The 24,983-nt window shown below is 48.1% G+C and overlaps 1 protein-coding gene across 3 annotated transcripts in view; it reads left to right on the top strand.

Annotated features, from left to right (window-relative positions):
• LOC147104970 (gamma-interferon-inducible lysosomal thiol reductase-like) overlaps nucleotides 1–18,109 on the top strand; it is a 102,793-nt gene extending 84,684 nt beyond the window's left edge. For 2 of the 3 annotated variants that reach the window (XM_086010949.1, XM_086010947.1), the window contains 2 exons: nucleotides 5,988–6,056; nucleotides 17,788–18,109. In XM_086010949.1, coding sequence (XP_085867075.1) covers nucleotides 5,988–6,056; nucleotides 17,788–17,829 — 111 coding nt within the window. In that variant the 3' untranslated portion in view covers nucleotides 17,830–18,109. The remainder of the gene's footprint in view (nucleotides 1–5,987; nucleotides 6,057–17,787) is intronic. The other variant, XM_086010948.1, reaches the window with a different exon arrangement.
• Nucleotides 18,110–24,983: the final 6,874 nt, after the last annotated feature.

The following is a 24,983-nucleotide window of genomic DNA, read 5'->3' as shown; positions in this document are numbered from 1 at the left end:
TCAACCTCTTGTCTCCATTTTCAACCCTCAGAAGAGCGTACCGATAATGACAGCACAACGGCTACAGAGGTGGTTCCTTTTCCTAGGGGCACACCAATATGACATCGAGTACAAAGGAACTAAACAGCATGGGAATACTGATGGATTGTCGTGCCTACCGTTGCCGACGGTGGAAGAAGAACTTGCAGTGGATCCAGTGGAGATATTCCACTCGACCATAGTCGAATGTCTCCCTGTGACGAATGCAAACATAGAAAAGGAAACACGAAATGACCCGACACTATCCTGGGTCTATGATTTAACGGTGAAGGGATGGCCAGCACATGGCGAACCACTGCTGCCAGCATTCTCGCCGAGAAGAGAACAGCTGTCAGTGTGCAGAGGAACCTTGATGTGTGGATCCAGAGTAGTAATTCCACCCAAATTGAAGGATAGAGTGCTCAATGAGCTTCATGAGGGTCATCTGGGAGGGGTAAAAATGAAGAACTTAGCCAGAGCGTTTGTGTGGTGGCCGGGAATCAATAGAGAAATCGAAGAGATGACCAAGAGCTGTACAGGATGCCAGAAGGTCCAAAACGCCCCACCACAAGCCCCTCTACATCCATGGGAGTGGCCCTCATCTCCATGGCAAAGGGTGCACATTGATTTTGCTGGTCCCTTCATGGACTCGATGTTTTTAATTGCGGTGGATGCACATTCAAAGTGGCCAGAGGTAATAAAAATGTCCTCAACCACCACAGAAAACACTATCACAGTCTTACGAACCATATTCGCCAGGAATGGGCTGCCTGAACAGATTTGCTCTGACAATGGACCACAGTTTGTGTCTGAAGAGTTCCGGAGGTTCTTAAAGAACAATAGTGTTAAGCATTACACATCCGCCCCATATCATCCAGCCACTAATGGATTGGCCGAGAGGTTTGTTCAAACATTCAAGAAGGCTATCAAGGCAATGTGTAATGAAGATATACCTCTACAACACAAGGTGGACAACTTCTTGTTTGCCTACCGGAATGCGACACATGCGGTTACCAACCAAACTCCAGCCATGATGTTCTTCAATCGAAGACTACGATGCCGCTTGGATTTGGTTAAGCCAAACATCAGAAGAGATGTGGAGAACAGGCAGTTTCAGAATATGAATGAAAGGCCGACCAGGAGTTTTAAGATAGGTCAACCAGTTTTGGCCCGGGACTACCGCACTGAGAAATGGCAGCCAGGAACGATCTGTACACGGCAAGGAGCTCTAATGTATACCGTGGACGTTGGAGAGAGCATTGTAAGATGCCATGCTGACCAGATTCTAGAGTCACTGGAAAACGTCAACTCCACACCACGATCTGATACACCTGGCGATGAAACCGAAGTAACAATTGCATCTACCGCAGAATCGGTGATATTGGAAGCAGACGAACCAAACAACGACATTGATCCCGACTCAACTTTACCAGAAGAACCTGATACCCCAAAGAGGCGTTATCCAGACAGAATCAGGAAGCCTCCTCAAAGACTGAACTTATAATTGCTTAACCTCAACCAATGTATCTAGCAACTGTAATTGTAATTGTAATTAGTTATCATTTAGTTGTTAAATGAATGTTATGTACTGTTTATCTAAAAGGGGAGGAATTGTTGTGTATGTACCTTTAAGGGAATAACTGGTCTCAGACTGCAGTACCAGCAGTGACCACCCCTGTATAAAAGGCACTAGCAGCCTTCTGTAGTTTCAGTTTCCAGATTGTCTCCATTCAGTAAAGACTTGTTATATTCAACTCCTGCAGTCCGTGTCTCAATTATACACAGACATAATAACTACATTACAGGTCTGTACTCTTTGCTGGCTCCACGAGGACTGGCTAGGGCAGCTCCACAGCCTGACGTCATGACGTCATCACGTTTTCCCGCCGCTGGAGGATCACGTGATCAACGTGATGACGTCATCGCGTTCGCTCTCATTCTTAAAGGGACCGCGCTATGTACATGCAATGATATGAACAAAGATACAGATTCATTCTGTAGCTAATAATTTGTTAAAGATAATTATGTACATTAGATCAGAGTCCCCTGGTGGCTCTGCCACACTGTGTCTAAAAGAGCAGGTCACAGGCTGGGTATTCTGCGGTGAGTGACTCAGTGTGATGTAATACTCTCCACTTACCTGGATGAGTGCAGCTCCAACAACACCAGACAGGACATAGAAGCATAGAAGATAGGAGCAGGAGTAGGCCATTCGGCCCCTCGAGCCTGCTCCGCCATTCAATGAGATCATGGCTGATCATCCAAATTCAGTACCCTGTCCCTGCCTTCTCTCCATATCCCTTGATTCCTTTAGCCTTAAGGAATATATCCAACTCCTTCTTGAATATATTTAGTGAATTGGCTTCTACTGCCTTCTGTGGTAGAGAATTCCACAGGTTCACCACTCTCTGGGTGAAGAAATTCCTCCTCATCTCTGTCCTAAATGGCTTACCCCTTATCCTTAGAATGTGACCCCTGGTTCTGGACTCCCCGGCCATCGGGAACATCCTTCCTGCATCTAGTCTGTCTAGTCCTGTTAGAATTTTATAAGTTTCAATGAGATCCCCTCTCATTCTTCTAAACTCCAGCGAGTATAAGCCCAATCGACCCAATCTCTCTTCATACGTCATTCCTGCCATCCCAGGTATCAGCCTGGTGAATCTTTGCTGCACTCCCTCCATGGCAACAACATCCTTCCTCAGATAAGGCGACCAAAACTGCACACAATACTCAAGGTGTGGTCTCACCAAGGCCCTGTACAACTGCAGCAAGACATCCTTGTTCCTGTACTCAAACCCTCTCGCTACGAAGGCCAACATACAATTTGCCTTCTTAACTGCCTGCTGCACCTGCATGCTTGCCTTCAGCGCCTGGTGCACAAGGACACCCAGGTCTCGTTGCACTTCCCCTTCTCCCAATCTATTGCCATTCAGATAATAATCTGCCTTCCTGTTTTTGACACCAAAGTGGATAACCTCGCATTTATCCACGTTATATTGCATCTGCCATGCTTCTGCCCAATCACCCAACCTGTCCAAATCATACTGGAGTTTCTCGGCATCCTCCTCACAGCACACACGCCCACCCAGCTTTGTGTCGTCTGCAAACTTGGAGATATTACATCTAGTTCCCTCGTCTGGATCATTAATATATATTGTGAATAGCTGGGGTTCTAGGACCGATCCCTGCAGTACCCCACTAGTCACTGCCTGCCACTCGGAAAAAGAGCCATTTATTCCAACTCTTTGCTTTCTGTCTGCCAACCAGTTCTCTATCCAAGTCAATACCTTGCCCCCAATCCCATGTGCCTTAACTTTACACGCTAATCTCTTATGCAGGACCTTATCGAAAGCCTTCTGAAAGTCCAAATACACCACATCCACTGGTTCTCCGTTATCTATTTTACCAGTTACATCCTCAAAAAATTCCAGTAGATTAGTCAAGCACGATTTACCTTTTGCAAATCCATATTGACTTTGTCCGGTCCTGTCACTGTTTTCCAAGTGCTCTGCTATTACATCTTTTATAATGGACAAAGCAGCCCGCTTGATTGGCACCCATCCACCACCTTAAAATTTCACTCCCTCCTCCACCGGTGTACCGTGGCTGCTGTGTGTACCATCTACAAGATGCACTGCAGCAACTCGCGAAGCCTCCTTCGAAGACAACTCGTAAACCCGCGACCTCTACCACCTAGAAGGACAAGGGCAGCAGGCGCATAGGAACACCATCACCTCCAAGCCACACACCATCCTGATCTAAAATATAATGGCATTCCTTCATCATTGCTAAGTCAAAATCCTGGTACTCCCTCCCTAACAGCACTGTGGGAATACCTTCACCATACAGACTGCAGCAGTTCAAGAAGGAGGCTCACCACCATCTTCTCAATGGCAATTAGGGATGGGCAATAAATGCTGGCCTTGTCAGCAACACCCACATCCCCTGAATTAATAAAAAAATCGAGCGGTTATAGAGTCGATTGCCCCTTAATGCAGGGATCGATTGGTTGTAGAATCGATTGCCCCTTAGTACGGGGATTGATTGGTTGTAGAATCGATTGCCCCTTAGTGCGGGGATCGATTGGTTGTAAAATTGATTGCCCCTTAGTGCGGGGATTAAATAAGCTACTCTTATTTCCTGGTGTGCTGTTCCTATTAAAGCATTGCATCGGTAGATTTTCCCTCCAGTCACTGATAGTCCCAATAGGAGGCCTGATCTATTTTGAGGGCCAGGCCTCATTAGTAGAGGGCCGGTGGGCTACGTGTGGAAATTGAGCACCCCGAGTCAGCCCTTCGGCTCCAGGCTACCACAATATTGGGTGGTCCAGTTTAGCCAACCCGGGGTCCCAGAATAAGGTAGGCCCGTGTGGTGCCCACTCCTGGGAAGGGACCCGGGGCGGTATCAGCTTCAGTTGTTATTGTGGAGTCTGGAAGAGACTTGCCTACTGGGCTCCTCTGGACCGCCAGTTGCCCATGCTTTCCTAAAGTGGCAATCGGGGTCCTATATGCGTTATTGGACCCAATTTGCATATTAAAAGGGTATCCTGCCTGAGTCAGGAGCGCACTCCGCTGCCCAGCAATAGTCCCTGGGGAAGATGGGCACTGCCCCCCTGCTTAGCATAGTAAGTCAAACCCCACCATTTCTGGGGCCCCATTTCGGCCAAGTACGAGGCCTCAAAATCTCCCGCAAAAGGGTTCCAGATAAATTTCTGATTCAGCAAAGAACTGAACATCATAGAATCTTTGAAACTCACCGCGCAGAAGGAGGCCATTCAACCCATTGTGCCTGTGCTGGCTCTTTGAAGGAGCAGTCGTGCTTAGCCCCACATCCCTGCTTTTTGTCTGTAACCCTGTAAGTTCCTCAACCTCAAGTGCTTGTGCAACTCCCTTTCAAAATTATTGATGGAATCAGCTTCCACCACCTTTTCAGGTCGAGCGTTCCAGATCCCGACAACTCCCTGAGTGAAAAAAGTTCTCCTCATCGCCCCTCTAGATATTATACCAATGATTTTGGATCTATGACCTCTGGTTGTTGACCCATTCACCAGAGGGAGTATTTTTTCCCTATTTACTCTATCGAAACCCCTCATCATCTTTAAAACCTCTATTAGGTCACCTCTTAACCTTCTCTGTTCCAAGGAGAACTGTCCTAACTTTTCCAACCTTTCCTCATAACTGAAGTCCCTCATCCCTGGTAACATCCTCTGTACCCTTTCTAAAATCTTTCCATCTTTCCTGAAGTGTGGGGCCCAGAATTGTCCACAATACTCCAGCTGAGGCCTAACTAGTGATTTACAAAGTTCTAGCATGTTAATTTTGGGTAGGAAAATGGTGAAAAATGATCAGCTCAGGTTCGCCAATAGGATATAGATGATGCGGGGAATGAATTATTCTAATTCCTGCATTCTTATAAATCTTAAATATTTACAAATAAATTCCTCCAAATCCATAATGCTCTAAAATCTAAGTAAAATGGCAATCAACACTGAAGTGATCTGATTTAAAAATAAATTGAAATCAAAAAATAAGATACAAATTATTTGAAGGATACTGGACTTTGCAGAAGCTTTCACAAAATTAAACAGTCAACTGATCTGATTAGAAATGGATCATCTGGGTTACACAAAAAGCTAACTTTTAAGAAGGGGCCACAGTTCCATCATTTGAACAGTTTACAATGCAATTTGTTATCTCCCAATCCCAATTGTGCACATACTGAGGGACATCAACATTGGAAGAGAGAGCCTGGCAAAAAGGGCCCTTCGGCTAAGGGGGATGTCTTCATCTATACCTACCTTCTAAACTTGTCAAAAAGAAATTTCCCTCAAAGTGTTTGCTTTATATTTTTATGTTTGCTACTTTTTGCTACTGCCTGTACAGTTTGCATAAAGTTAAGTGTCCGAGTAGAGTATTTTGCTGTGTGTTGTTATTGTGTGATACCAGCGACAGAGGTCTGTCTTTGCACAGGAACACTCGGAGGAACTCCAGCATCGAGCTGAGACTGAGCTCTTCAATCTGATCTGTAAGACCTACGCAGTGAGTAAAAAGGAAAATTTCAGCCAACATTTAGCACTTGTCCACAGTACAAGGGAATTAACTGAATATCCATAACAAAACACTACTGGAAACACACAGCAGATCAATGGATCTGTAAGGAGAAAGTCAAGCTAACAGTCTGGGTATAGTACTTCCGTTTTTTTAAATATTTTCAGCATTTACAATTTTTTAATAGATTTTTTCAATTAATATATATAGATAATTGTTGACTAAATTGCTGTACTTTTGCCATAATTAAAATTTGGACTACATTTCTTATGAAGACAAATTAAGACTAAAATTTGAGATGGAGATAAGACTAAAACTAAAATTATTTCTACGACTAAGATGGAAGCGGTCAGAGACCACAACCTTGAACAAATGTTGTGAATTAAAATATAACTGGGCTAGATTGCCTTCTGATCTCCATCGCTGGCAGAAGTCGTTGGTGGGATGAGATTTCCACCTGACCAATGAGTTCAATAAATTTCCTGGTGGGGAGGAATGGGTCCTGCTGCAGGATTTCAGCCCCCCAAACATTCACAATGTTGCTGCCTCTGCTACAGAACTGAAATTCAAGCAATTTAAAAATGTTCATCAATTGTCACTTTCTCCATTTGAGTGCCTGCTGTGGCCATTGAACTTTCTTTGGTGGTCCTACAAAGTTTTATCCTTACAGAGATAAATCAAAGAAAACACTAGAATATTAGTCGAGCTTTACATCCTGAATCTTGCATACTGAACTAGTTTACCTTCCTTGGAATGACATTTCGAACATCCCATCAATTCAGAGTCCATGATTTTCCACAATGTATTTCATGACCTCTGACTCTACTTACTGTTTTAACACTCAATCCTATTCTTAATCAGACATTCATCATAATTAATTGAACTTGCTAAGAGTCTGTTCCATATCCGCTACTTTGTGAGGAAAAACACTCATCTTTTTAAGATTTATTCATTTTGAACGTCATCATTCTGTGCTCACTGTCCAAGTTAAATAACCTCACTGGAAAGATGTAAATGGCATCAAATTGTAACTAATTCAGTGTTTAATATGTGGAACGCAGTTGCTGTATTCCATTATTGGGAAAGTTGGAGAGGGAGATTTCTGCTTTAAGAGATCACTCTCCAGTTGGATCGCAACTTCATGAACAAGACAATCTCCAAGTAAATTGCAAAAATCAGCTCCTTTCACATTAGTCATTTCTTCATTACTCTGGTTAATATCAGTGTCCAGATTTACTATGCTACACTATTAAAGATTTTGGGTATTTTTTTGACCTCCGCCTTTTTTGTATGAATTCTAAATGTGGTCATACCAAGTTACTTTCATAATTAAACAGAAGTAACAGCTCATCTCTCCTGGAAGGAGGCCTTATAGTTTCATGACCATTAGTATCTCTAAGGGTGGTCTCATGTACATTCCCTACTTGCTTTGCCCCAACTTTGGCACCACTGCCTTCAGTCATCTAGGCCCTATACTCTGGAACTCCCTCCCTAACCTCTCTACCTTCCTTTCCTCAAGACCCTCCTCAAAACTCACCCTTCCCAATATCTCCTCCTTTGGCTAAGCATCAATTTTTGTCTGATTACGCTTCTGTGAAGCGCCTTGAGATGTTTTTCTATGTTAAAGGTGCTATATGAATGCAAGTTGTTGTTGGTGTTTATTCTACCAACATGTAGGGGGTGGCCTGTGGGGTGGCGCGTGCGCCCAGTCAGTTATGCCTCTGACTGTTTATGAGCGGTTCGAATCGCTCCCACGCCCCTGGGTTCTAGACACCGGACTTAGGTACAAGGCGGCGGTACAGAGAAGACTCGAGTAGACAGGTGGCAGGTGGTTGGATGTAAACAAAAACCAAGATTTTATTGAAGAGGAAAAATTGATACAATCTTATGGAAAATTACTAGTGTACACTTCTACAGGCAAAAAATACAAAAAAGAATAACTACTTATACAGGGAATGGGGAACACATGGCACATCGAGGGAAAACAACTATCTTAACAATCCCCTTATCCTTATCCCACCCCCTATACCTAACTAGGTTCATCTATGAGGGGTCAGAACTTCATGCTCACCAATCAAAAGGGTTTGTTGGACTCAAAACAGCGGCGGGGTTCAGGGTTCGCTCTTGGTGCTCTCTGGAGCCTGCCGTCATCACGTGGTCTCTGGGCGCTGCAAGGGCATTGTCCAGGTTCGAGTACCCCAAAGTTAAAGTCTCTGTTTGGGTACTTTACCTTGCAGGGATGATTCTTCGTCGCCAGCCGACAGTTTGTGTTGGTGTGCAGATATTCGCAGGTCAGCCAAGGCTAAAGGCCCGATAATTCGAAGCCAACCCTCAGCCCATCTCCTCAGTTCGTCTCCTCAGTTGGTCTTCCTCAGGTGGTCTTCCTTCCTCCCCTCATCGCATCCCGCCTCACCTGACCTGAATTGTCTGTGTCCGCCCGATACGGTGCTGGGGCGATTCCAGATGGAGTGGGGAAAGGCACAGGCAAAGGCCAGGGGGCAAGCGCGGGATGGGGAAAGAGCGACATCCACATGGGCGAGGGGCCGAAGAGTGGAGAGAGAAGAGAAGAGAGCAATTGCTACCCGGGGGCCTTCAATTATACTCTTTTCGAAAACCCTTATCTGTGCGCCAAATCAGGTTAGTTCTTTGTCTTAATCTTGGTGGGCTATTTTAAATAATGGTAGCAATCCATACTAACTGTTTTTAGATGGCTGGTAATCGCATCTACCGGCCCGATAATTGACTTGTATTGTCATGAAAGTTCCTTGATGGGCCTGTCCAGCCTCGATGGCTCTTTTAATCTGTTTCTGATTATATATGTAGACTGCTTGATGGCCTTAACTATAGGCCTAAACTGAATTTAGATTTGTCTCCAATTCGGTCTAATGCATAATTCAGAGTCCTGTCTGGTTTCAAAATACAAAGTCTCTCTTCACAGACACTGCAGCTTTGGTTTCGATCCACAAGCTGTCTGCATTGCAGAGTCCATTTAAAAATCTCACAGGCTTTCTGCCACGAGGCATGGACGCCATCTTGTGTACCCTTTTTGATTTAAAATGTCCACGCAGGGTCCCGTTTATTACTAACAACCTTCGGGGAAATGTAGAAATTTTGCAAATCTTACACTCCCCCCTGTGATACTAAAACTTGCTTGAAGTATCATACTTTTACGGTGAGCAAAATTTTTCTGACCCTCCATAGTCAACCTTCCCCTGTAATTATCTATCTAATATACCCACGACACATGCACTTCCCATTCCGTGAAAATGTAGTGTACATCAGCATACAGAGAGTAAAATTACAGACTTTACACACACATCCAAGCATGGAGGGGTCCAACACCCCTGCACCACTTGGTACACATATCTTTATTAAACTGCATCGCAAAAAAAAACAAAAGATAAACCTTTATTAAAAAATAACAAACACAAAGAAACAACAATCTTTAATCAAAATACAGGGAAAGAACTTAAACCAGCGTATCTCCCTCCACCTTTACATAGTGTTCTTTCCAAAATCTCTGGTTTCGGAATTCTGACCACCGACCTTTTCCCTTACACTGGATACAAACTAAATACAACACTATCCCTAACTGACAAACCACGAGAATGTGGGAAGCCAGTCTGACCCACGAAGGATCCTCTATATTACTGAGAATGTTCCACCAGGGTGGAGTCACAATATCCAATATCTTAGTCCATATCTCTACTGTTTTCTGTTCGAGTGTATAAAAATGTTTCTGCGAAACTATAATGGCTTTGAGTATTTTGGTAAGGTGTTCAGGGAGAGGGGAAATTTCGTAGCCAAAGTGCGCTACGTACTTTAGCAAATTCGTAAAATTCTCCTTCACAGTGAGGTGAACAGTGGTGGGTTCAGGAATGGAGATAGTTCGCTCCTGGGCCACTTGAACTTCTGCCTCGGGTTTAAAACAGAAACTGCTGTCACTAACTGGACACCAGCTATGCTGTCCATGCTGGTAGTGGGACGCGCCGGTGGTGACACAATATGTCCCACCTCCTATATATGCTACCTGCGGGGGAACATGGCCTTGTGCCATCGCCTCCATGGTACAATTTATAGGCTTCGCGTCAGCAGCTCTGAACCCACACTGCGGCTTTGAATAGGCATTCAAGTACTGGGGACACAGGATTATGTGTGCTCCCCGGCTCTGGCACCCTGAGAGGTTAGTACCTGTCATAGTGTGCTCCCACTTAATGACGTAAGGTGGGACCGCTGTGAAATGAATGTGTGCACCCCCTTGAATGACTCCAATGTTCTCAAACCTGTATACCGGCGCGGGTCGGGCTGTCCTACCCATGACCGGCATCCTAACTACTACTCCCATGATTGTGTGGTTGGACCGCCCACAATCCACGGGGACTGGATAGGCTTCAGAGGCTAGCCAGAGTTAGCACGGGTCAATGCATTCTCAAAAGGGTGGAGGGCTGCGAGGTGCTTGTTGCTAATCCAGGAGGGGACTAAACCCTGTTTTAAATCTTCCAGATTACTGCGGCCCTCGCCCAGTAACCACGCCCCGTATAGCATGCATACCTCATTCTGCGCAGCCTGGTCAGAAGCATTTCTGTCCTCTCTTATGAGAGCATTTACCATCTTTGTGTGCTTTTCCAACTTGGCTATGATCTCCTTTAAATGGACCATCATGGCCTGGACCTCATGCAACTCCGAGCCCACTACCTCGTTCTCATCCAGTAATATCCTTTTTAACTGTGTTTTTAAACTGCTTATCTGGGTCTGCAACTCTATGTCATCCAAGCTGTTGATGACAGAGGACCCAGTATTAAATGCAGTAAAAACATCATTCCATACACCCCTTCTTTGCCTCCCTGCATTACCCAAAAACTCTCGGTGTGTGGTGTAGAGTTCGGTCTTGTCCACGTGGGCAAAATCGAACTCGTAAAACTTCTTGAACATGTCCTTTAATAGGGCCTGGTATAACTGCTCTGTTTCTTTGGGGCACCACTCCGGTAAATGTACCTCGGTGAGATTTAAAATCACGGAGGCTACCACGTAGTGTACCCCCTGGTACAGCATCTGATCGGTGGGGACTAGCACCAACCCATTCCCTGGTCCCTTGGTGGTGGTGGGGCAACCTTCCCTGGATAACCTCGCCGCCTGCGCCGTGGGCTTACGGGGGTGGGTTACCAGCTCAGTGGCGTTGACTGGGATCTGGGAATATGGGACCGCACACACCTTCCGGCTGGCATCCCACCTTATCCCCTTCCCGGTGTTGTGCCACTGCCGGTGGAACATAATGGATATGTCTGCGGGGCAGACCGTCTCTGACCCCCCACATACAGATGTAAATCCCTTGATCCGGTTCCCACCACTTGTCCCAACACATGCTTAGTCCTCCATGAGCCCCGGTAATCGTCCGATGGGTGTTGTTTCCCAACTGTTCCCACTCAACTTCAGGGTTCCTCATGTCCTTGCTCAACTTCCTGGGCCACCACCATCTATCCAGTGGAATGTGTCCTTTACACGTCAAACATATTCGCTTTCCAACGGTGATGCTGACCGTCGTGGTAACGACTCGTACCCTGGGGCACAGGAGGGAGGTCTCCCCGTACGTGAATCCGGTTTGGCTGGAGTACTGAGACGAATTGGACCCCAGCCATCCTGGCCACCTTCCCTCGTGGAAGTAAACGGCGGTTTCCTCCACATCCCATTCACCGTTCCCATCGATCGCTAGGGGCGCCTTGTCTCCCGAACACCCATAGATGTGGAAGTCTTGGACGTCACCCCTCCTCTCCACACTCATCCCGATCAGGGTGAATAGAATTACGATCCATTCCATCCCGAAAATCTTCCTGCAAAAAGATGTAAAAGAACATGCAGCCAGGTCCCTAAGAGATTCTCTGGCTTGGTGAAGCATGGTCGGGTCCCGCGACCTCGACCCAAAGATACACTCTTAACAGACTACTTAACTTAAAACTACCCATCACCTTATTTAACTTAAATTATAACACCCAAACTTAAGCTAAATAATTACACTTTACTTAAAACTTAAACTTACACTTAAACTATATACATCCGCTGCCCGTCTCCGGGCGGCTAGGCTAATCCCTGGCCGGACTGCGGCTCGCCGCTACCCCCGGCGCGACCGCACCGTCCTTCACTGTTGGTCCCTCGCAGCCCGTGGCTGCTGGCTGAGGACCTGTGTCCTTGGACCTCTCCTTGGCTTGAGGGGCGGCCCTTGGTAACTGGAGGGCTGGTGACCATGGCTTTCTCGGCTGGGGTGTCCGTGGGGACCGTCTAGGGGCTTTGACGGGTGGGGCCTTCTTGGCCGATGGGCCTTTTACCCGAACCGCTGCTCCCCCAGGCTTGGCCCCTCCCGAACCTGGGCTGGGGGCAGGTAACTTTTCGCAACCTGCTGCTGCAAGCTGAGAGTCTCCGCCCCAGGTCTCATGGCTGGGTCTGGGGGCGGGGTTTTTGACATCAGGTCCCTCCCCCTCGCCTGGATCCCAGAAGAGCGGGGGAGTGTCCCAATCGATGGGCGGGATGGTCTCCCCCTTCAAGCAAGCCACAGCGCCTGCCTGTGCAGTCTGTGAACTCGCTCCTGCTGCAGGCTGAGGATCTTTATCCTCAGACCTTTCCCCAGCTGGCTGCTTTCCCCTTTCAGGTGTCAACAGCGTACATTGGTTGATATAACCAGCGGCCTGTTTTAAAACCTGTGCTGAAGGTTCGTCCGCTGCCCCGAACGGACCTTCTAGGGGCTCCCCTTTCTCTTTCCTCACCGGGACGGCCTTACAGACGGGATCTTGGGCCTGGACCTGCTTTAGGCCCGGGGCCAAAGCTACCCCCTGTGTGCCTCCTTTGTCCCGGACTGCGGCTACCGGGCCTGTTCTACAGGGATCCCATAACTCTCCTTCTCTAGCCCTCTGCTCAGCCACCTCGTGGGTCCCTTGGTTATCCTCCCACGTGGTAGGGAGGGCTCCTAAAACTATGGCCAAAAGTTTGGCCATTCCCCCAGCCTACTCGTTCCCTGTAGATCCCATTAGGCTAAATGGGACCTTGTTAGACCTGGGTGGATTGGTCGGGTCTTCCGAATGGACCACCATGCTGGAAGCTCCAGTCTCCACCTGCATCCTAACACAGGGCCTGTTCCCCTCATTGGCTTCAAGGTTCTAGTCACGGCTGTGGGTTGGATGGAGCTGATGGGGTGAGAGCACCGGTGGCAGCTGCTACTCTCCCCTGGCCAGTCAGTAAGGACCTCATGGCATCCAAAAGTGACTCGACCTCTGCGGAAGGGATCCCTGCCCCCGCCTTTTGGGCTGGGGCCATGGGATGCTTTCCCTTGTTATCTTTCCAAGGGTTTTTGCACTCCTTCTGCCAGTGACCATCCTTCCCACACCCGTAACAATTCGCCTTTGTGTTGCGGGGGTTATTCCCTTCCTGGTGCCACTCTTTCCTACGCGTTCCTGGTTTTACCTCATGCACCTTTCCCTTGGGTGGGTGTGCATCGGCTCCCCTACCGTTTTTATAGGCCACAGTGAGCTGTCTAATTACCGTAAGTTCGGTGGTCTGGGGATTTTTGGGGTTGAACCAGGCTTCTGCCTTGACCCGGACCTGTGGCAAGCTGTTCGCCACCAGGCAACGGAGCCAATGGGCCAGGGAATCCCTGTTCAGGAACGCTCGGTCCGGCGTCCCCTGGCAAGCCTTCCAGTACACCGGCCACAGCCAGTCCGCAAAAGCCTACGGGGTTTCCCCAGAAAGCTGGATCGTCTTCTCCTCGCGGGAGAAGGGACTTCCCTCATCCATCCCCATGGCCTCTCGAACTGCATCTCTAAGCTCCTCGTACCCACTCTGCCCCCTTTTACACTCATCAGAGAGGGATTGGCAGAGATTACTCTCCAGGGAGAATAGCAGCATTTTGGCCTTCTCAGCGTCATCGCAGTCGTTGACGCTGGCGGTCTGCTCTATTTCCCTGAAGTGGATCGAGGGGTCTCCTTTTGCGGAAAGCTTCGGGATATGGTTGACCATAACCCTGAGCTGTTGGGTGTTAAAGGGTAACACGAACTGGTTTTGGAGGGGTCCCTCAATGTTGCCATTGGCGGGTGGGCCGAACCTCTGATGCCGCGCTGGGCACTTCGGTCCCAGCTCCGGCCTCTCAGGCGGGGATTGCTCTACCTCCGCCTCCACTTCTGGCTCCACTTCGGGTTCCACCCCCGTTTCCACCCCGCCTTGCCACCAAATCTTGCTGAAACTTGGCGCTACGGGTGGTGGCCGTGAGGTCTCCTCTCTCTCAACCGGGTCGTTCCTGGGCACCACCGGTGACGTTGGAACTGTCCTCCCCTTGTTCCCCATAAAATCTGCCTGGCCTGCCTTTGGGCTTATGAGGCATACCATGCCTTTTGCCTTCCGGAGGGCCCGGCTCAGATTTTCTATCCTCTCTCTACAGGGGCCGTGGTCTGCCTCCTCAAACCCCTGTTCAATTGCTAGCTTATAAGCGGCTTTTACCTCCTGCACTCTCTCTTCCTGTTCCCTAATCTGCCTTGCCAAGCGGGCGTTTTTCTCCCGCAACCTTAACTCATTTTCCTTGGCCTCGGTGACTTGGCACCGTAGGTACTCCAACTGGGCCTTGTGTTCTCCCACTAAATGCACTCTTTCTTGGTTCAAAGTCTGCAAAGCTACTAATAACTTCTCCCCTGCGAGAGCCTTATCCTGGATCTCCAGGGCTGACTCCCTTATCTCGACTGCCTGTGCTGCAACGAGCCTGTCCAAGAGCTGGACCTGCTTTTTAAAGCACATCAGCCAAACTGCCTTCTCTAAGGACTTCTTGTGTTCCTTTCCCTCTGTCCACTTAGCTGCTGCATCTATCGGATGCCCAGCCCTTAACAGAGTGGTGATCCACTTCTTAGTGATATTCACCTTGCTAACCACGTAATCAGAAATCCTTTCCTCCATCATGGTTCGCTCATTCGAACCACTGTCTACTGCATCGCAACCTTGTTGCCAGTGTCCTGCCGCGGTTGCCATTATGTAGGGGGTGGCCTGTGGGGTGGCGCGTGCGCCCAGTCATTTAAGCCTCTGACTGTTTATGAGCGGTTCGAATCGCTCCCACGCCTCTGGGTTCTCGACACCGGACTTAGGTACAAGGTGGTGGTACAGAGAAGACTCGAGTAGACAGGTAGTTGGGTGTAAACCAAAACCAAGATTTTATTGAAGGGGAAAAATTGATTCAATCTTATGGAAAATTACTAGTGTACACTTCTACAGGCAAAAATTACAAAAAAGAATAACTCTACTTATACAGGGAATGGGGAACACACGGCAAATTGAGGGAAAACAACTATCTTAACAATCCCCTTATCCTTATCCCATCCCCTATACCTAACTAGGTTCAGCTATGAGGGGTCAGAACTTCATGCTCACCAATCAAAAGGGTTTGTTGGACTCAAAACAGCGGCGGGTTTCAGGGTTCGCTCTTGGTGCTCTCTAGAGCCTGCCGTCATCATGTGGTCTCCAGGCGCTGCAAGTGCGTTGTCCAGGTTCGAGTACCCCAAAGTTAAAGTCTCTGTTTGGGTACTTTACCTTGCAGGGATGATTCTTCGTCGCCAGCCGACAGTTTGAGTTGGTGTGCAGATATTCGCAGGTCGGCCAAGGCTGAAGGCCCGATAATTCAAAGCCTACCCTCAGCACATCTCCTCAGTTCATCTCCTCAGTTGGTCTTCCTCAGGTGGTCTTCCCTCCTCCCCTCGTCGCGTCCCGCCTCGCCTGGCCTGAATTGTCCGTGTCCGCCCGATACAGTGCTGGGGCGATTCCAGATGGAGTGGGGAAAGGCACGGGCAAAGGCCAGGGGGTAAGCGTGGGATGGGGAAAGAGCGACAGCCACGAGGGCGAGGGGCCAAAGAGCGGAGAGAGAAGAGAAGAGAGCGATTGCTACCCGGGGGCCTTCAATTATACTCTTTTCGAAAACCCTTATCTGCGCGCCAAATCAGGTTAGTTCTTTGTCTTAATCTTGGCGGGCTATTTTAAATAATGCTAGCAATCCATATTAACTGTTTTTAGATGGCCGGTAATCGCATCTACCGGCCCAATAATTGACTTGTATTGTCATGAAAGTTCCTTGATGGGCCTGTCCAGCCTCGATGGCTCTCTTAATCTGTTTGCGATTATATATGTAGACTGCTTGATGGCCTTAACTATAGGCCTAAACTGAATTTAGATTTGTCTCCAATTTGGTCTAACGCATAATTCAGAGTCCTGTCTGGTTTCAAAATACAAAGTCTCTCTTCACAGAAAACTGCAGCTTTGGTTTCGATCCACAAGTTGTCTGCGTTGCAGAGTCCATTTTAAAATCTCACAGGCTTTCTGCCACGAGGCACGGACGCCATCTTGTGTACCCTTTTTGATTTAAAATGTCCACGCAGGGTCCCGTTTATTAATAACAACCTTCGGGGAAATGCAGAAATTTTGCAAATCTTACAAACATAACAAAAAAACAGATTACCTGGTCATTATCATATTTTTGTTTGTGGGAGCTTGCTGTGTGCAAATTGGCTGCCGTGTTTCCCACATTACAAGTGACTCCACTTTAAGAGTACTTCATTGGCTGTAAAATGCTTTGAGACATCCGGTGGACGTGAAAGGCGCTATATAAATGCAAGTCTTTCTTTTCTTTTTTATGTGTGGCTAAACAGTCAGTCTTGAAATTTGATAATGGAGGATAATCATGCATTGAAAGACATGAAATTGCTCATTATAGTTGAGAATGTAATGAATGCCCTGTTCTTTTCTGCATGAAACCCAATAACAACTTATAGTTTATGATGCAGTACTAAGGTAATGAGTATCTGCGATATTACCAGATTAGTTTTGGTTCATCAGTGTGTGATCCAGCCCATATTAAGACAAAAGGCTATTAAAACAAATTGATAAAAGGCTATTCAGTACATCAAACCTGCTCCATCATGAGACCATGTATGATTATTCCATCATGGACTTTTTGGCCACGAAACTGAAGATCCTTTACTATGAGGACACTAAGTCCCTGTAATTCTATGGTCGGAGGGGGAGGAGAGTAGGCACAACACCCGCCAAGGGCCAGAATTTGGGGTGGAATCCAGAAGCACCGGGTTTATGCCCCATTTTATTTTTGCCCCAAATTCCAGTCTGGGTCATTGAGTGAGTCTTCCCTGCCCCCATGTCTTGGAGAAAGGCCAGGCTATCTGAGGAATTCTGCCATTATGCCCAGCAGAACCTGCAGCACCTGAGACCTGGCATCGTTTTACATTGCATCTTCCAAGGGCACTAAGAGTGCCCCAGAAAAAGGTTGTTGGTCCCAGAAAGGATTGATTACCTTTCAAATATCAGCAATTTGCTCTCTTTAGATCAAAGAAAAAATTAATAGGAGATTGTCTTCATCCTGGAAGGAGGTCAGGGTCTCCCTGTCACAGTGTTTGGCTGCCTCTCTAACTTCCACCAGCTGGGTGCCTCTGAGGTGCCCTTACAGGCAGGGCTCATCCACCCATCCCCAGGATTAGGGACAGGGTCTGCCGCCTTCTCTAGGTGCATTGGCGTCCTTCCGTGCCACACTTCTACTGGTGGAGAAAGGATGGTGGAATCTCCTACCTCTACTTCCCCTGAAAAAATGAAGCAGTGTTAATTAGGACAGTGCCTGTGGACATTACTACATTTACTTTTAAGTTGTGTTTATTGCATGCTGTTAACTAGCTTTGCACTGATGTTCCTTGTTCAACAGGGGTCCCCACCTGAGGTCTGTGACCGGAGAGACGATATCTGAATATAATTCTCAAAACTGGAAATATGGCTCTGCTGTTGAGTGGGAGCATTTTATTGATGATGGACCTCATTTTTCTTTCATGATTCCGTAGCTCTGTCAGAATTTTGTGTTATGCTCTACAAACCTGATTCTGTACATTGTTGCACAAAACTATTTGAATCCAAACCTTCTCAAATCTAGGATAATTTCCTTGCCTTTATTTCATTTTGTCAGATTTTTATGTATCCGTGGACTTTTATTCTGTAACTAAAGATAATCTCATGACTGCATAAAGAACAAAGTTGTCACGTGCCTTGCTTGTAGTGATAAGTGGTGAAAAGCAGTTTTGAGAGTTTCAGCTTCATGTCACTAATGCCTTAAATTGATTGAGGTTTTCTTCTTGTTTTTGACTTAAACCTATGCTGGTGATAAGATAAATTCTAAATTGGTGAAAGTGGTCTTGGGCGATATCCAATTGGCTGGTCTGTTTTACACTCCATCCGATTTTCTTTTCCATTGAAGTCATGGAAATTGGGCAGACGTAAAATGGGCAGCTGATTCGCTAGCGCCTGTTTAGTGCTATCTCCCAAGACCAATTTCAGCCCAAAATTTCTTTGCAGCTTGCTAAGAGCAGCCGGGAGATCCTGCCCAAATACTGCCTGCCTAAACAAATGGTATTTAAATAGACTTTTAATAGTGCCTATTCCACCAGAGATACTGCATTTAGTATACAGTGAAAGTACTTGTTAGGGTTAGGGTACTGCATTTAGGGTTAGGGATATGTTTTTAGGGTTAGCTAGGTTAGAGTCATAGGGTTAGAGTTTTAGGGTTAGGGGGTTAGGGGTTAGGGTCAGTGTCCGGTCGGGTTAGTGTTAGGGGTTAGGGTTAGGGATTATGGTTATAGTATTAGGGTTAGGGTTTAGGGTTAGTGCATTTAGGGTTAGGATTAGGGTTAGAGTTAGGGTTAGGGGTTAGGGTTAGGGTAACACTGCATTTCGGTTAGGGTTAGTGCATTTAGGGTTAGGGTCAGGGTTAGGGGTAGTGACACTGCATTTAGAGATACGGTTAGGGTTTGGGGTTCGGATTAGGCGTTTAGGGTTAGGGTATTAGGGTTAGGATTAGGGTTAGTGTATTAGGGTTAGGATTAGGGTTAGGCTATTTAGGGTTAGGGTTAGGGCTAGGGTTAGGGACACTGCATTTAGAGATAGCGTTTGGGGTTAGGGTTAGGGACACTGCATTTAGAGTTAAGGTTAGGGTTTGGAGTTAGGATTAGGCATTTAGGGTTAGGGTTAGGGTATTAGGGTTAGAATTAGGGTTACGGTATTAGGGTTAGGATTAGGGTTAGGGTATTTAGGGTTATGGTTAGGGTATTTAGGGTTAGGGTAGATAGGGTTAGGGTTAGGGGTTAGGGTTAGGATATTTAGGGTTAGGGTTTAGGGTTAGGGTATTTAGGGTTAATGTTAGGGGTTAGGGTTAGGTTTGGGGTTAGTGGTTAGGGCTAGGATTAGGGCTAGTGTTAGGTTTAGGGTATTTAGGGTTAGGGTAGTTAGGGTTAGGGTGGTTAGGGTTAGTGTTAGGGGTTAGGGTTTAGGGTTAGGGTATTTAGGGTTAGGGTTACGGTTAAGGCTAGGGTTAGGGTATTTCGAAACATAGAAACATAGGACTAGAAATTGGGTATAGCCCCGCTTGAGGCGTTAGAACTGGCGCTGCGCAAAGTTTATAGCCAGACGCAACTTATCGCCGCCTGGCGCGATATTGGGTTGCACCGCCCCCAAAGGTGATTGAGGCGCGACTTCAGACGTTGCACGGGACTCCTAAAGCGCAAAACTTCCGGTGCAACCCAATATCGGCGCGGACGGGCGCAGCGCAGGTGCTCACAATTACCGAAAACCACGAGACTTCCAGGTGCCGGCCGGCTCTTAAAGGGGTGGGTCAGTCAGCCTCAGCTTCCACACTCAGCGCCTTGTAGGCCTCAGAATCGGCGCAGGCCCTTCTCTGGCGCAAAAACCTTGGACCAGATGGAGAAGGTGAGACAGAGAGCAGAGCGCTTCAGCAATGAGGCTCTGGAGCAATTGGTGGCCGCAGTGGAGCGCCGGCGAGATGTTCTCTACCCAGACAATGGCAGGAAGCCGAATCAAAAGGAATACCGCCGAGCTTGGAGGGATGTTTCTCAGAGGGTCAACTCCAGCAGCATGGTGACCAGGAGCCCTGTACAGTGCAGGAAGAAATTCAACGACCTCACTCGGGTCGTGAGGGTGAGTGGTGTTTATTCAAACTTCTGAATCCCTCCATCTGCACCTGACTTTATGGCTACAGGGTGCACGATGCCCCAATGGCCATGTGTCAGCAAGCACTCATAGCCCTTTCTGGGCACACACATGCACATTTTACTCAGGGCATCATGTAAGGGCTCTTCCACCATGGGGGGCATGAGATGATCACTCAGGGCATCATGTAAGGGCTCTTCCACCATGGGGGGCATGAGATGATCACTCAGGGCATCATGTAAGGGCTCTTCCACCATGGGGGGCATGAGATGATCACTCAGGGCATCATGTAAGGGCTCAACCACCATGGGGGGCATGAGATGATGACTCAGGGCATAATTTAACATAACTTCCCCTTCTTTCCCCTGCAGTCGAAGCTGGCGAAGAATCGCAGACCAGCTTCGAACCAGTGGAGGACCTCCACAAGTGGTCACTCTCACGGATCTCGAGAGAGTGCACCAGATTTTTGGAGGACGTCTGAGTGGTCCTGTGGCCACTGCAGCTGCCGACCCCATTGTCGACAGCGATGGTAAGGTTCTCACCTTTTACAGCTGTCTCCTTCCACTTGGTCCCCCCGCCAGCATGCTTTCTCACTGTGGAGCCATGTCAGAGCCTTGCCGCAATCTGGCCTGCCTTGCTGCCAACCTGTCCTTTTGCTAAAGCCACTCTTCCACCTCCCTGCTTTCAGATGCTACATCACCAGCTCGGGATCCGGGCCCTGAAGCTGTCAGTGCCAGTGCCTCTGGAGGCGAGGATCAGGAGGAAGCCGGACCATCCGTTCCAGCCGCAGGGGAGCCTTCACATCTGCAGACTGGAGATAGTAGTTCCCTGGAGGGGAGGGGGGGGCGGCTCTGATGAGGACCCAGTTGCCGGAACAAGCGGCCTGCAGCAACGCGAGGGGGGTAGGCAAGTTCGGCCACCGGCTCCCCAGAGGGCAAGGCAGGGAACGATGACTGCTGCACAGAGTGCAGAGGAGGTGCGGAGTCTGGCTGAAATGAGCACCCAGGCCCGGCTCAGGCACACTGAGCTTATGGCTGCAGTGGGGAGGATGCCTCAGTTGATAGAAACACTGGCAGAGAGTGTGCTGGACTTTGGGGCATCAATGGAGAGGACTGTCCAGGGCTTCGGGGCAGCAATGGAGAGGACTGTCCAGGGCTTCGGGGCAGCAATGGAGAGGACGGTCCAGGGCTTCGAGGCCGCTATGGAAAGGACTGATCAGAGCTTCGGACAATCCCTGGAAAGGTCTGTCCAGGGCTTGTCCGAGGCAGTGGAACGGACTGCTCCGGCCTTTTCTGAAGCAATGGAAAGAACTGTCCAGGGCTTCTCCGAAGCACTGCCACCTGCCACATAGGTCCTCACTGCTGCCACGCAGTCACTTGCTGGCCTCGTCCACACCCAGATTGAGGCAACGTGAACTCTCACTGCTGCCACCCTATCTGCATCAGTTAGGATCACCCCGGGCCCTTCCAGTACCACACGAGGCCAGGAATCCGTGGAGCAGTCGATTGTGGCGGCTGAGCCGAACCAGTCCCCTCAGAGAGCCAGTGTTTCATCAGACCATGGTGCAGGTGTCCTCTCTCGGCAGGTGACCATTGCTCATGCCACCACTGGAACGTCTGCAGTGCAGCTGCCACTACCTGCAGTGCACACTGCTTCCAGCCATGCCCAGATCAAGCAGCCAGCCTCCGCACCCTCCAAGCCCAGAGGCCGTCCAGGCCATCCCTCAGGGGCTTCTGCGATTCCAGACAGTCAGCAGGCGTCCCCCAGCCTTGACCCCGCCACTGGAGTTCAATTAAGTAGGAGGAGCAGGGAGGGAAGGGGCCGACCGCGAAAGAGAAGTCGGTCTCCATCAAGGGGCCAGCAGTAGAGAGAGTTGCTGAGAAGTTTCTTCCTCCAAATTCAAGGATGCCCTCACCTGTTGTGATTGTTTGTGAAGGTTTGTTTAGTTTTGCGGCTTTGCCAGAGAGTTGACTGTTATTTTGTTAGTTATGGTTTCTGTTGACATGACGTTGTTATGCTGGAAGGAAGCACTTTTTTGACAATAAAGAAACATTTTTATTTACAATGGTACTCGTAACTATTTACACTCATGGTGGCCTTCATAGGCTTTGAACGATCCGAAGTGCGCAGGACGAATGACACCCATCATTCCGTCAGAGGGGCCTAGAACCGAGTCCTTATGAGCCTCTGACGGACGGCCCTTCCACTTTCAGGAGCCCTCCCATCTTCCTCCTCCTCCTCCTCCTCATCCGCATGCTCCTCCTCCTCCTCCTCGTCTGCCTGCTCTTCCTCCTCCTCCTCGTCCGCTTGCTCTGCTGGACCTTGAGGGCCGGCTGGCATTGGCTGGGTTCGTCGAATGGCCAAGTTGTGGAGCATGCAGCAAACGACGACGATGCGACCCACTTGCTCCGGCGAGTACTGCAGGGCTCCCCCCGAATGGTCCAGACAGCGGAAACGCTGTTTGAGCACACCAATAGTGTGCTCGACAATGTTCCTGGTCGCCTGATGGCTGCTGTTGTAAAGCTCTTCTGCCGGGGTGGCGGGCAAACGGAGTGGGGTCATGAGCCATGGGCAGAGAGGATAGCCCTTGTCGCCCAGAAGCCAGCCTCGTGGGTGAGCCGGGCCCTCAAAAAGGTCAGAAACTGAGGTCTGCCGCAGGATGAACGCATCGTGGCTGCTCCCAGGGAATTGTGCGTTGACTGCCATGATCATCTGGCGGTGGTCACAGACCAGCTGGACATTGAGGGAGTGGAACCCCTTTCAGTTGCGGAACTCCTCTGGAACTCATGGCTGATCATTCAAATTCAGTACCCGGTCTCTGCTTTCTCCCCATACCGCTTGATCTCTTTAGCCTTAAGAAATATATCCAACTCCTTCTTGAATATATTTAATGAATTGGCCTCCACTGCCTTCTGTGGGAGAGAATTCCAGAGGTTCACCACTCTCTGGGTGAAGAAATTCCTCCTAATTTCTGTCCTAAATGGCATACCCTTTATCCTTAGACTGTGACCCCTGGTTCTGGATTCCCCGACTATCGGGAACATCCTTCCTGCATCTAGTCTGTCCAGTCCTGTCAGAATTTTATAAGTTTCAATGAGATCCCCTCTCATTCTTCTAAACTCCAGCGAGTATAAGCCCAATCGCCCCAATCTCTCCTCATACATCATACCTGCCATCCCAGGTATCAGCCTGGTGAATCTTCGCTGAACTCCTTCCATGGCAACAACATCCTTCCTCAGATAAGGCGACCAAAACTGCACACAATACTCAAGATGTGGTCTCACCAAAGCCCTGTACAACTGCAGCAAGACATCCTTGTTCCTGTACTCAAAGCCTCTCGCTACGAAGGCCAACATGCCATTTGCCTTCTTAACCGCCTGCTGCACCTGCATGCTTACCTTCAGCGACTGGTACACAAGGACACCCAGGTCTCGTTGCACTTCCCCTTCGCCCAATCTATTGCCATTCAGATAATAACCTGCCTTCCTGTTTTTGCCACCAAAGTGGATAACCTCACATTTATCCACGTTATATTGCATCTGTCATGCTTCTGCCCAATCACCCAACCTATCCAAATCATCCAGGAGTTTCTCGGCATCCTCCTCACAGCACACATGCCGACCCAGCTTTGTGTCGTCTGCAAATTTGGAGATATTACATCTAGTTCCCTCGTCTAGATCATTAATATATATTGTGAATAGCTGGTGTCCAAGGACCGATCCCTGCGGTACCCCACTAGTCACTGCCTGCCACTCGGAATAAGACCCGTTTATTCCAACTCTTTGCTTTCTGTCTGCCAACCAGTTTTCTATCCAAGTCAATACCTTGCCCACAATCCCATGTGCCTTAACTTTACACGCTAATCTCTTATGCGGGACCTTATCGAAAGCCTTCTGAAAGTCCAAATATACCACATCCACTGGTTCTCCCTTATCTATTTTACTAGTTACATCCTCAAGAAATTACACTAGATTATTCAAGCACGATTTACCTTTCGTAAATCCATGTTGACTTTGTCCGATCCTGTCACTGTTTTCCAAGTGCTCAGTTATTACATCCTTTACAATGGACTCTAGCATTTTCCCCACTACCGATGTCAGGCTTACCAGTCTGTAATTCCCCATTTTCTCCCTACCACCTTTTTTGAATAGTGGGGTAACATTAGCTACCCTCCAATCCATGGATACTGTTCCAGGTTCCATCGAATGTTGGAAGCTGATCAGCAATGCATCTACTATTTCTAGGGCCACTTCCTTAAGTACCCTAGGATGTAGATTATCAGGCCCTGGGGATTTATCGGCCTTCAGTCCCATCAATTTACCTAATACCATTTCCTTACAAATATTGATTTCTTTCAGTTCCTCCCCTTCATCAGACCCTATGTTCCCTGACATCTCTGGGAGGTTATTTGTATCCTCCTTTGTGAAGACAGAACCAAAATATGTATTTAATTGGTCTGCCATTTCTTTGTTACCCATTATAAATTCCCCTGATTCTGACTGCAAGGGACCTACGTTTGACTTCACCAATCTTTTTCTCTTCACATATCTATAAAAGCTTTTACAGTCAGTTTTTTTGTTCCCACGCAAGCTTACTCTCATATTCTATTTTCCCCTTCTTAATTAATCCCTTTGTCCTCCTTTGTTGAATCCTAAACTGCTCCCAATCCTCAGGTTTACTGCTTTTTAGTGTTAGGGTTAGGATATTTAGGGTTAGGGTTAGGGTATTTAGGGCTAGGGTTAGGGCTAGGGTTTGGGCTAGGGTTAGGGCAGTTAGGGTTAGGGTTAGGGTTTAGGTTTAGGGTTAGGGTATTTAGAGTTCGGGTGAGGGGTTAGGGTTTAGGTTTAGAGGTTAGGGTTAGGGGTTAGGGTTAGTGCATTTAGGGTTAGGGTTAAATTAGGGTTAGGG

The sequence above is a fragment of the Somniosus microcephalus genome, chromosome 18 (genome assembly GCF_052327205.1).
Source record: "Somniosus microcephalus isolate GS21.2 chromosome 18, FLI_Smic_1.0, whole genome shotgun sequence".
Classification (NCBI taxonomy): domain Eukaryota; kingdom Metazoa; phylum Chordata; class Chondrichthyes; order Squaliformes; family Somniosidae; genus Somniosus; species Somniosus microcephalus.
This window is presented reverse-complemented; position numbering and strand designations above follow the sequence as displayed.